We start from the raw sequence: 12,993 nt of genomic DNA, 5'->3' as shown, positions 1-12,993 counted from the left end.
TATTTCAGACAATAAAGGTTCAGTGAAAAAGCTCACACATTTGGGGACAATTCACACAAGTATGTGTGGAGATCTATAAAAACTACTGAAGATAAACAAAGCGAATGCTACAGCGTCAACAGGTACACCAACAGAGGTCAGAGAGGAGGTATAGGAAAAGAATGGGTGTGGACCAAATAGAAATATGGGTGGAAGAAGGCTGAGATGTGTGGATGGTTCAGAGGCAGGATGAGAAAAAGGGCACATCTGTTAGAGAAAAGGAAAGAAGGGCAGACAAAGCCCTGGAGAGGGAAATAAGGGGAAAAGACCCTGGACCAGGCTGTGTGGATAGGGGAAGTCAAAATTACCATGTAAGGAGATGGCCGGGCAAAGTGGGGGAGGAGGAAAGGAAGATGTGAGGGATCAGAGAAGAGATGGGCAGGGGGTGCTACCCAGGCTGAGAGATAGGATCCAGCGTGGGGAGAGATCAAGGAGATCTACCCTCCCTTAAGAGACAGTCCTCCTCTTCCCCACCTCCCCACCACTCCACGCCCGGGAGGTGCAGGTTGTAGCCGCCCAAGGGTACCCAATCAGACCCTAGCAAGCAGCTGGTCGATTCCTGCCCCATTTTGACTTTCTTTGTCCGGGAGGGGCGCCCTCCAAGTGGAGAAGACAATGCGGCTTCCGATATCAAGAAGGGCGCGACAATGGGTGGGGGGACGCGTGGAAAAAAACCGCGTGGACCTATCCGTTTTCCTTCCTTCCCCCTCTTGTGTGTCGCATCTCCTTCGTTCTGCTTCGACCCCCCCTCCCCCACCTGACCCCTGGCAGAGAAAGTCGGAGCCCCAAAAGAACGGCGGGAGTAGAAGCTCCCCGGCACGTAGGACCTGCCCGCCTGCCCCCACCCCCGGCGCGCCTCACCTTGACCGAGAGCGCGAAGGAACGGGCAGGCGACAATCTCAGCCTCCCGCCTCCCTCCACCCGAAGCATTTTAAGGCACTGCGCCCATCCCTCCGAGCTGCCCCACCCACCCCAGCCGCGGAGACCCGGCAGAGCTTCGAAAACCCCGCTAGCTCCCTCCAACCCGCCGCGCCCCGCGAGCTTTTCCCCGGCGGGCACGCAGCCCCCTGCCCCACCAGTCTCGCAGCCACTCACCCTGCGGGCTGGGAGGCTCCCCCGGCTGCGCCTTGCCCAGAGCCGACCAGCCGGGGCCGACGAGCAGCGGCAAGAGGATGGCGAAGCGCATCGCCACAGCCGGCGCCCGCAGCATTCTGGCCGCCCCCACCGGCTCCCGCTACCCGGCCATGGCGCGTCCAGAGACCCTCGGCGGCAACTGGGCTGGCTCTGCAGGATCCGGTTATGCGCTGGCGACAGCAGAGGCGGCGCTGCGATGGTGCCCGAGTCCGGCAGCCCCTCCTGTCCAGCGAGGAGATTGGGGGAGCTCGAACGGCTCCACCTACTGGGCGAACGAGCACCGCGACGGCCTCGTTCTTGCAGCCGCCGCCGCCGCCGCCGCCGCCGCCGCCTACTTCTTCTCCGGCGCTCCGCCCTTGCCTTACCTCACCTAGAAACTGTGATCAATACCGACCTAGGGTCCTGAAACACGTAAGGAGGCGCATCTCCTATCAGCAATGCTCCGAAAATGTGTCTCTGAGCATGTGCAAAACATGGCTGCCGTTCAGATTAAGTCTTGCTCTGAATAATAGTAAGCGAATGGGAAACGGAAAGCCACAGAAGCGAAGAAGCATCCTACTGCAGCAATGAGCAAGGTGCAATCCTTTGCTCATGTAGAACAGATGTAGAAAAGACTATAATGCTTCCTGACTCTGGAGTTCCTCACAAGCAATTACATCCAAAATGCTAGTCTGATGTGGTCTGTGCCTGGCCCTTCTGGACCTTCCTGCATGGTTCTGTGGAGAGGCAGGAGTTGGCTGGTTCCAGATGCTCTTAGGGAGGGCACAAACTTGGTTAAGGCATGGCTGGTTCCTCACTTGAGCCTGCCTTGGAACTCTCCCACAGCCTTGTCCAGAAGGAAGACAAGGAGTTGGATCCTACTGCAGTCAACACATACTTGCAGGAGGGGGAGATGCCAAGCCAGCAACCTTAAAAGAGGGGCCTGCCTTGGATCCAACCTCTGCAGACAGCTACTCCCCTATATCTATCTGCCCTATATCTTTGGGGGCAAGTTGGTAGAGAAGGTAGTGGGGCAGCAGTTACAAAGAGCACTGGATTATTTGGACCTCTGGCAGTCAGGATTCAGGCTGGGCACTGGATGGAAATCATGTTGATTGCTCTCACTGATGACTTGTGGTGGGGCCGTGTCAGCCCAACTAGGGAGACAGACAAAGAAGTCAACTCCACAGGAAGACTAAAACTACTTTTATTGAGACTGGCTATAATAACAGAACCTTGCAAGTCTGATTGTGCTGTACTTCCTCCTCCCTCATATAATTCAGTGAATTAGGGAGGTGTCTGTCTGAGTCACTTCTGAATGTTATCTGCACATTCTAGACTTAAAAAAATGTTTTACTCCTTGGCAACGGAGCTTGCACATCTCCATCAAGGACATCTTCCTTACTTTCTATAGGCCGAAATGAAGGGAGCATGTTCACCCCTGTCCTGCTTTACCCCTCAGCAGTCTTCAAGACTGGCAACCACCGTATCCTTCTGGGCCACCTGCAAGGGTTGGCAGGGGCACTCTGTTATAGTAGTTCCAGTCCTTTCTTAGGAAATGGGTCTGAGAGTGATTCATGGTGCTGACCATCACTTATAACTATCACAAGCTATCACTACGGCATCTTCAAGACACGCCCCCCATCCTTGCCTGCCAATCCAGATGAACAGAGAATGCCTGCTCAAGTTCACCACTTATCAGGATGGATGATGGGAGAAGCATAAAGGTGGGATCTATCTTCTGGGGAGACTCTCCTCCCATTCTTGAGACTTGTCAAGAGTTGATTTTTCTGGAAGGCCTTTAGAGATGGATTTGGTGCTAGAAATAGGGTGAAGTTATTAATTTGTCATTGTTTCCTACTTTTTGTTGTTGATCTAAGCAACCCCTCGTTCAAGTAAGTTATTGTGTAGGAAGAGTTGGCAGTTCCCCTTGATAGCTCTTGGCCTTTTGTCTTCCTCCATTACCATAGTTTTCAAAAGTGTGTTCTGGGAATCCAAAGTTTTTGTCAAGGTGAGCTCAGAAAAAAGGCTGGTAATTGAAATCATTCAGTATTAAGCATCCTACCCAAAGATGAGCAAACATATGACAAAACCAGAGGGTCTATTGGTATGTCCTATATTTAATGGTCTAGAAAGCCTATAACCTTTTGAAAAAACAGGCATTTAAAATTTATTTATTTGTTGGACTTTTTATGTAAAACAAAAAAATGAACTTACGATTTATGGTTTTGATGATTAGATAGGATAGATTATAGAAAGAACAGAGTCATTATGTAACTTTAAAGAAAGAGGTAAATTTATAATTGTACTTATAACTGCTATAAAGAAGATCGGAAGCCACTCTTGGTATCTTTTTTTTTTCTTTTCTATTTTTCTTTTTTTTTTCTTTCTTGCACTTTTAGCTCTCTCTTTGATTTCCTTCTTTTTATTTTTCTTTCTCACTCTATATTAGTTTGTATTACTTTTTATCTTTGTTTTTAAAATTTTCAATAAAATTATTTTAAAAAAATATTTATTTGTAATGTTTATAAACTGCCCAATTGTAAGACTGGGCAGTTTGCAACAAAGAAAAGAATAAAATGTGTTTTTTTTAAATTGAAATCCCTGGCCAGACAAGCATACTATCAGGATGGAGAGCTAGGGAATTAATTTAATCCAAATATGTTTTGCACTAATCTGGACTCCTTTTTTAAAAAGCAGCAAGACTGTGAGGAGGTGATTGGGAACAAGACCCTCTTGGCTAGAGAGGATAACTTAACTTTCTTGAGTAAGAAGAATAGCTTTAGAAAGAATGGTCTTTGGCACTGTGGGAAAAAGGGTTAAACTGCATCATCTTGATCTTTGTCCGAAGTCAATCATCTTCCTGCAGCTTTTTACTACTGTGTTTTTCTTAAGGTTCTAGATTTAATGAAAGACTTTTAATATAATGGGTTGGACCCAGACTTAAGCATATTTAGGGCAAACCTATTTAAATCATCTTACCCTCTAGATCACCTTTTTCCAAACCTGGCAACTTTAAGATGTGTGGACTTCAACTCCCAGAATTCCCCAGCCAGCTGCTAGGGAGTTGAACTCCTTGCTAATTTTTGATCAAAGCCAGCAGCTTGTTCTGAGTGTACATCCCTGGAATGCTCCCCGATTCCCAAAATGCTCTTTAGTGCTTTCAGGATACCTTGGTGTGAGGAAAGTTCCTGAACACAGAAAATAGAGGGGGGGGGGGACACTTCCCACCCATGAATTCAACTACTCATTGTACATAAATCAGTATCCCAGCAGGCATGTTTTTAAATCAAAAGCTTTCCTGAATGAGCAGATTGCTTTCTCTGCCTATCATCCCCAAGTATGTACATACCACCACAACCAATTGCAGTGGAGTCGATTCCTGCAGCATGCCAAAATCTGTTTCCCCTTGCAAACATGTATCAGGAACCTGGAGAAAGAGTACTTATGGAGGGGAAAAAAGTGGGAAGGAAGGAGTTATCAGTGGCTTATCTTGATGTTCTTTTTCAGGCACTTCTCCCAAAGCTACTTTTCCTTTAAAAACTGTTAATTGCTGAAGTGGTGTCCATGTATTTCTATGCAGTGAATGCTCTTAAGTGAGAAACTCATGCATCAAAGGTTTTGTTGGAATGTTAAAATCCTTCCCGTTCAGACCAAATCCAGGGATCCTTCAAACTATCCATCTTTCGAACAACTACAAGTTCAGCTCCAGTTTGCTTTAGACAGCAACAGTTTACATTCTCCCTATCCCCCTCCTTCCCATTTCAAGGATGCTGGCTCTTGAATATTAACAAATGCCAGCAAACACATGGCTTGCCTCTTACATGCTCTGAATGACAAGAAATGTGTTCTCAAGAATCCCTCAGAAAAGAAGGGGGAAGGGAGAGAGAGAGGAAGGGGTCAGTGCTAATTTGCATATAGTTTTCCCTTCAAAAGAAATGTTCCTGTTTTAATCAACTAATTGGAACACTGAAGAAAGCAAGCTTTAGTTACAAATTAATAGCTCCCAACTGCTGTGCATAGAGCTATGTGGTGTTGACAGACAGCAACAAATCAGAAGTTTTGAAGGAGTCTCCACATGGCTGTGCAGTTTTTTTCCCCCTTTCCTAATGCTAAATCTAATTAATTTCCATACCACCCGATCATGATTTTCTTATCAGGAAATCAGAACTGCCTATCTTTCTCTGATAAGATGACTTTTTACAAGTTGTCTCTCACAATCCTGGTGGGGTTTGAATTTATATGTTCTATGCATTTTGGCTGTTGTGCTACAACACTAAAATAATCCTTTTTTAAAAATCTAAATTGTAGCTTTTCTTGAACGAACAGTAAAATATTTCACACATCAGGAGCACATGTTTCATGCCTTGCGTAGCCAGTTGTTGAGTTCAGCAGCCCAGAGAGACTTAAGGTGCCTGAGGGAACAGAATCAGCAGACTTCTCTTGTCTACATCCCCAGCTTTGGAACAGGCCCAAAATGATTCTAATCTCTATTGGACAAGACATGGCTGGGGTGATGTTTGTAATCCCAGGAGTCATCACTGAGCATCAACACCACAGTAAACTTGACTTCCCAATGGACCACAAAGAGTCAAAGAAGCCGATATCGTTAGTGTAAAAAGTATTGTTTACTTTTTAAAAAAATATTGGGAGGAAATGGTCATAACTGGGAATAGATTGTCAATGAGGAATGGTTAATAGTTTCTCAGATGAACCCAAAAATAGTCTCCAAGAGTGGTGTTCATACCTTAATTATTAAGGGATATCATTCATACACACACACACACACACAGTATATATGTGTGTGTGTGTGTGTGTGTGTATAGAGAGAGAGAGGGGTGGCCATATAAATGTGATTAATAAAAATAAAAATAAATATTGCAGTCTGGAACAGAGTTATATAATAAAGGGAAATGCTATGAAAAAGAATGATGTATACAAAAATATCATTTAAAAGAAAATAAGAATTTTCTTAGCTGTATGAATTTTGAAGGAATCAGATAATTTTCATATGCATTTAATACATTAGGCAGTTTTTTTATTACCCTTCCCTTTCATATGCAAAACTTGCACTTTTTACATAAGTTGTGGAGGATTCTTTATTGGATTTTTTTATAACATTATTTTCCATCTGTTTTTCATTTTTATAAATGGGTGAGTCTTTGAATATGTGATTGTGATCCACTTGGGTAAGGTTTTGCAGCCAGGAACTGGTTTTTGAAATTGGAGAGCTGATGAAATATGAATTGCACATCCAGGAAGTGAGTAAAATTATATTCTCTACAAAGTCTACAAGCAGCCATGGAGAATATGAGCAGGAGATTCAATTACACTCCTGTCCAGCCCGTGGTCTTCTCACAGATGTCTGATTTCTGCTGCTTAAAATGCACTTTGGACCAGATAAACCTTGTTTTATGTGTCCTGAATTGTGGGTAAAGAAGGTGGTGACAGCAATAATTTTTAAAAAAGGAAGGTAGTACAGGGAGTCAGGGTATCTTGCCAGCTGTTGTCCTTTCCATGCCGTCAAGAATGAGATTAGATGTGGGAGGAGTTACCCTATTGCCCCGCTCCAGCTGACTGAACTCCAGGATCATGAGTTAGCTGCTCCTCTTCTTCAGTGGGTGGTCGCTTTCTCTTGAAAAAGCCCGTCTATAGAAGAAAAGGTGTGTGTGTGGGGGGGGAAGAAATAGGGTGAATAAGAAATAAGTCTCTCTTCATGCAAGAAGAAGATTCTTATAGGTAAATGCTTCTGACATGGCTAAAATATGCCACACAAACATATACATCTATTTAGTATATTAACTGAAGAGCCTGGAGGCAAAGCTAAGGCACCTTCCAACTGCTAACTCTCTAAACAATCTCATAGCTGCCACCTATTTATTCATTTTAAGAAATCGAATGAGAATCATCTCTTCGATCATCTGCCCAGACCCATCAAGGCAGTTTCTATTCCAAAACTAGGTTGGAATTGGCAATCAGGGGGGCTAGTCCCAGGACAGGATGTTTGTAACTTTGCCACCACCCTTAACTGTACTTGGATACTATTTTTTAAAACTTCTAAAATGCATTGCTTTTTATTTTCTGTTCTGTACAAATAAGCTTATGCAACCAGCAGACACCAGAGAGTTCATCAGCTACGTTCTCTGGATTACTTGACGCATCCCTGGCTACCTTGCCTCGAAAAAGCAGGTCCTGGCTCTATTTTCAGTACATCTGCATGGATGAAGAGGAACATGCTCTTGGATTTTTGCATCCCATGCTTTATAGTCAGGCTTCCCTGGCCCAGGATTCCACGCACCTTCCAGAGAACAATAACAAAGACTGCAAGAAGGAAAAGTCCCACCAACACAGCTGTTATGATCCACCATATAGGGATGTCTCTCTCGGCATCGGGGTTCACCCATTCCACCAGAGTTTCAGCCTGTGAGCCGCAGGAGAGAGATGGGAGAAAGAAAGTCAGATTAATTAACAGGTTGATCTTTCAGTCCAAAGTGACTGAGCTTTTTTAACAGCCAAGAAGGAATAATAAAATAGTGATTGTCATCCATCCCCAACACTCAGTCTGCCATACTTGCAGGGCTGCTAAAGGGTGGAACTGCTGTTATGTTTTGGAGGGGAAGATTTTGCTAAATTGTTATTAGGGACTCTGTCAATCATATCTTGGTGAAATGTGAATTATCTCTTTGCTTCTACAAACAATCCATTTGCTTCCCCCTGTAGGGCCAGGAAGTCTTGAACAAGATGACTGAAATTTCAGAATAAAGGTGTTTCTGATATAGCGACTCCTATCAAATCCTGAAGTTTTACAAAACATATTTGCCCAATTCAGATTAAATGGGAAACAATAGTTAATTAGAGCTTTCCTGATCTGATACCATTAAGAGAAGGACAAAGGGCTGCACATGTGGGATAAAGGCCCACTGTCAATCTCAGGTTGTTAACCGAAATACAGTCATCCATAGGAGCATAATACTATCTGATTCTTCAGAGGTCAGCAACTTTCAAGGACTATCCAGGAGTGAACAAGGTAATGCTTTCTAGATTTCTAAAATGGAAACAAATTGTTGGGGGAAATATTCTATTAGCTTTCAGGCCACCTCCCATCCTCATGCTAGTGCTTCTAGTCTCTGGATCAGTGTTTCTTAACCTTGGGAACTTTAAGATGTGTGGACTTCGACTCCCAAAATTCCCCAGTCAGCCATGCTGGCTTGAAGTTGTTAAGTCTTAAAGTTCCCAAGGTCGAGAAACACTGCTCTGGATTATAGAGAGGGAAAAAAAGAAAGAAAAGTCTCGAACCAGGTAGGTTAATACTTGGCGCTGCACTTATGAAATTAATAAATGCTACGATTCAAGAAATCCTTTGATTTGATTTTCAAAGCCAAAATTCAAAGCCTGTTGAACAAATGTTGGTATTGGTGGAAAAGTTCACATTGGCCAATAGTGATGATGATCCTGAAAGACCGAGTTCTGGACTTACCAGGGCAGCCCCACTGGGTAGAACCTCTGGCTGAATATTGTAAGGCGCCCCTGTAGCAGTGAACTGGGCCTGGGACTGGATAAGAAGCTGCTTTGGAAGCTGCTGTGGAAGAAGGAAGTGGCATTGGAGCCTCATTAATATGTGTAGTGGGAGGAGGCAGAAAGAGGCTAAATACAGGTAGTCTTCACTTAATGACAGTAACCGAGCCTGGCATTTCCATCGCTAAGCCATGCAGTTGCACAGCGAGATGGCATCACTTAGCTACGGCAATCCTGGTAATTCCCTTTGCCATCGTGAAGTGAATTTTACCAGTTATTAGCTTGAACACCCACCTCAAACCAAGCCATTCCAGGCTAGGTTCCTCCCAGCCCCGAATACTGCCTTTAAGTCCCCCCGCCTGCCTATCTTCCCCCCTTTTCTACCCTTTTGAAAGCCCTGCACCCTGCCTTGTGGGGTGGGAAGCTCAGCCACACTGCTCAAAACCATCAGCGCTGCCTGTGGGATGCCAGCCACCCACCCCATGTCAAGCCAAGCCACTGTCTGCTCATGGACAGGCAAGTGGCTGGCTTGGCATGGACGGTGGCTTGACTTGGCATGGGTGGGTGGCTGGCACGGTGCAGGTGGATGGGTGGTGCCGGTGTTTTCCCACAGCTGGGCTTCCTGCCCCACAAGGCAGGGTGCAGGGCTTTCAAAAGGGCAGAGATGGGGGGGAGATAGGTGGGTGGGGGGAGTCGAAGCACCCCCACAGTCATAAAAGCAGGAGGGCTGCCAAGTGCCCAAATTTTGATCACGTGACTGCAGGGATGTTGCGACTGTTGTAATTTCAGGCACAGGTCGTAAGTCCATGTTTTCAGCGCCATTGTAATTTTGAACAGTTGCTGAACAGATGGTTGTTAAGTGAAGACTCCCTGTATTTGCTGGCTCTTCCTCCTGAATCATCTACTGGCTTGCCACCCTCTCTAAGATCCAACACACAAGTTGCAGTAGCCTAATGTGGTAAATGGCTTTGTCCACTGAAGTTTAACTTCAAAATAATCCCATAAGGTAGGTTATATTGCCAAACAATGACTTACTCAAGATCAGCTACTGAATACCTTGATTCACTGTGGAGTTCTGCTTAGTTTTTTCCAGTCCTAGTTCAGCCTTGAACCAGTGTGCTGCCCCTTACAACTCTCTCCACCAGTACATCCTGCCCTATGATCTTTATTATTCCAGCTTCACAGCTTCTTCATGCAACTCCACCCTTTCTTACTTGCTACCTCATATGCTTGGATCTGCCTACCCCTTTTCTATTTCCTTCAAATCCCTCCTCAGAGTCTACTTTTTCCTTAAAGCCTTGGGCACAACTCTCTAGTTCCCATAGCCTACTAACTGGCTAGATGTAGAATTCAAACCACTACATTGTTTCTCCATTTACCCTGCTGCCCCTACTTTTTCTGTTTATCCTGTGCTGGATTTTCCATTGTCAGTTCTGTGAGACAAGTACCTGTCCTCTTGGATGCCACAACATTTCAGCATCCTAATGACATATTATGTTTATAATTTCAGTGCAACACTCCTATAGCCCCTTGGAAAACTAATTGAGCCAGTTTGGTCTAGTGGTTAAGGCTCTGGGCTAGAAACCAGGAGGCTGTAAGTTCTAGTCCTGCCTTAGGCATGAAAGCCAGCTGGGTGACCTTGGGCCAGTCACTCCCTCTCAGCCCAACTCACCTCACAGGGTTGTTGTTGTGGGGAAAATAGGAGGAGGAAGGAGTATTTGGTATGTTCGCTGCCTTGAGTTATTTATAAAAATAATAAAGGCGGGATAGAAAATAAACAAACAAACTGGATACCTCACTTTCTTAGCAAGGCTTTGATTTAGCAGAGCAGACCCTTTCGGGAGGGATATAAACAGAGATGACTAAACCTATTAAGCTCTAAGCTCCTTTCTTACCTCTTGGAAACTTGGCAGCCACAGCACAGAATGAATTGTCACCATTGCTCCATGGCCCCTCTCCAGTGTCCCCCCTTGGCAGTGGAGGACAGCACACAACTGGCTACTACAATTCTGAAGGCAGAAAGATTAAATGTTTTAAAATCAACTGAAATTGTTTGAAAATATGAACAAACACAGGATATATATCAGATCCAGGATGCAGCCTTATATTCCAAGTGTACCATCCAGGCTGAGAGCTATAGAGTATGACAGAAATCTGGCTATGCTGGCTTGCCTTTGCGAGCAGAAGTTTAACTCCATGCCCACCTCCCATAATTTTGCAGAGAATCCAGACACGCTTACCTTGTCTTGTAACTTTCCCCTTCATTCCTACTGCTTTTTCCATCTTTATCTTTTCACAAAAAAGTCCCTTACAATGACTTTTGGTCCACAGTAAGAGAAAGCATAAACTGGAAGTACTCTTGTTTATATTTTGTCACTGCAGGCGTGTAAGTGACTACCAGTGAAGTGGGACTACAGCAATCTCTAACTAGGGCTGAATGGAACCATTTAGCATGTGAAAGGAAGGAGAAGCTGCGGAAGGAAGGAAGGAAGGAAGGAAGGAAGGAAGGAAGGAAGGAAGGAAGGAAGGGCCATGAAAAGAGGTGAAGCCACTGAAGCTAAGCTGAACTGAGCCAAGGCAAACAACAGCCATTCCAGACAGGACAGCTGACAAGTGAGTATGACTGAGGGAGAGCGACTGGCAGGTGCAGTAACACCAATCACCACAGTAACATCGCTGGTGCTGTAATTGGCTCCTGCAAGGCTGCTTCACAGTGCTGGAAAATAAAAAGCAGGGGCGTCTGCAGGACAAGTCAAAAAGACCAAGATGGTGGTCGTGACCATGTGATTGAAGTCCCTTCCCTTTCTGACATGCATCATGCAGCTCTATCCCACTCGTTGCATTGGGGGACTGGAGAGAAAAAGAAGATTATTGCAGATGATGCACATGGGAACAGAAGAGGTCAGGGGAGAAGGAGTCATGGTGAGAAACAATTGCACTGGTAAACTGAGCACTCCCCCGACAGCAGAAGTTGTGGCCGAATGTCTACCATGCAGTAAGGTTCTGTATTTCAGAGGTACCGATTTCTTTCTTAGGGAAAATTATAGGCAGGGGAGGCAGATGTGGATTAGAGATGGGATAGCTTTTGCATCACAGAACCTGCGAACTGGTGGGACTCTGTAAGACCACCAAGGAGAGCTAGAAAGCCTCTCAGTCTCAAAATCTTGACATTTTAAGAACAAACAAGTTCCTAACCTAATGTCTCAGTTGAGATAGTATGCAGTTATGTTCAATCTTCATGGAACTTTAATGTGTGGAATAGTTGTGTCATTTACTTTCAGGACAACACTGCAAGATAGGTAACTCCCAGGTTTACGGATTGGGCCAGTCAGTATTGGTTTAATCTCATTTATGAAGAGCAAAGAAATGGGACTCAGATCTAGTGTCAAGTGCTTTTGATTACCTTATGAAATTTAAACAACAAAGAGCCTTAAGGCATCTCAAAGCGTTTCCCCGAAAGACTCACCACCACACTAGGTTCCTTGAATGTTGAAAGGCTGACATCACGCCTCTCACGCCAACGCCGTGAGGGGATAGTCAGGTTGTAACTAGGAGCAGTTGTGGGCTCCTGGACTTTTAGCTATGATGAAAAAGAGACACTAAGTTATGGTTTCCTTCTCCCCTCTTGCTTCCTTACTGCATGCCTGCTTTTATGATGAAGAAAATACTAAGAACTTGCTCAGTGGACAGATAATAAGGTTTCCCTTGACATTAAGTCCAGTCGTGTCTGACTCTAGGGGGCGGTGCTCATCTCCATTTCAAAGCCGAAGAGCCGGCGTTTGTCCATAGACACTTCCGTGGTCATGTGGCCGGCATGACTAAACGGAACGCTGCTACCAAAGCGGTACCTATTAATCTACTCACATTTGCATGTTTTCAAACTGCTAGGTTGGCAGCAGCTGGGACTAGCAACGGGAGCTCACCCCATCACACGGATTCAAACCGCCGACCTTCCGATCGGCAAGCTCAGCATTTCAGCGGTTTAACCCGCAGCGCCACCACGTCCCCAGACAGATAATAATCTGTTTATTATCAAGAAGACAAGATCTCTCAAGTCCTTGTTGCACACTGCTCTTCCACACTCATTTTTGGTTCTGATACTCTCAAATTAACACACCAACAAGAGAATTATGGAAACAAGGGGGAATATTGAAGGATTTGACTGAATTTGAAAACTTGTTATAATAGAGAAATAGCTAGAGGTAGCTGTGGTTCCCTTAATAATGGTTTGTTCAATGCGCTGTACACACAGTATGCTAAACCATAAGTATATAGTAAACCTGTATACATGATTAAGAAACTACAGTGACTAAGTTCACACAACAC

At 44.8% G+C, this 12,993-nt stretch overlaps 2 protein-coding genes across 3 annotated transcripts in view; both read right to left on the bottom strand.

The window, feature by feature from the left end:
* Positions 1 to 1,379, bottom strand: part of FAM171A2 (family with sequence similarity 171 member A2) — a 43,666-nt gene extending 42,287 nt beyond the window's left edge. The window contains exon 1 of the mRNA XM_063300533.1: positions 1,135 to 1,379. Coding sequence (XP_063156603.1) covers positions 1,135 to 1,249 — 115 coding nt within the window. The 5' untranslated portion in view covers positions 1,250 to 1,379. The remainder of the gene's footprint in view (positions 1 to 1,134) is intronic.
* A 4,812-nt stretch (positions 1,380 to 6,191) lies between these two features.
* ITGA2B (integrin subunit alpha 2b) overlaps positions 6,192 to 12,993 on the bottom strand; it is a 42,431-nt gene continuing 35,629 nt past the window's right edge. Inside the window, exons 26-30 of one of the 2 annotated variants that reach the window (XM_063300531.1) lie at positions 12,134 to 12,247; positions 10,563 to 10,676; positions 8,630 to 8,731; positions 7,451 to 7,573; positions 6,192 to 6,801 (exon numbers count right to left, since the gene is read on the bottom strand). In XM_063300531.1, coding sequence (XP_063156601.1) covers positions 6,709 to 6,801; positions 7,451 to 7,573; positions 8,630 to 8,731; positions 10,563 to 10,676; positions 12,134 to 12,247 — 546 coding nt within the window. In that variant the 3' untranslated portion in view covers positions 6,192 to 6,708. The remainder of the gene's footprint in view (positions 6,802 to 7,450; positions 7,574 to 8,629; positions 8,732 to 10,562; positions 10,677 to 12,133; positions 12,248 to 12,993) is intronic. The other variant, XM_063300532.1, reaches the window with a different exon arrangement.

The sequence above is a fragment of the Candoia aspera genome, chromosome 4 (genome assembly GCF_035149785.1).
Source record: "Candoia aspera isolate rCanAsp1 chromosome 4, rCanAsp1.hap2, whole genome shotgun sequence".
Classification (NCBI taxonomy): Eukaryota; Metazoa; Chordata; class Lepidosauria; order Squamata; family Boidae; genus Candoia; species Candoia aspera.
The sequence above is the reverse complement of the archived record's forward strand: the minus strand, read 5'-3'. Positions and strand labels throughout refer to the sequence as shown.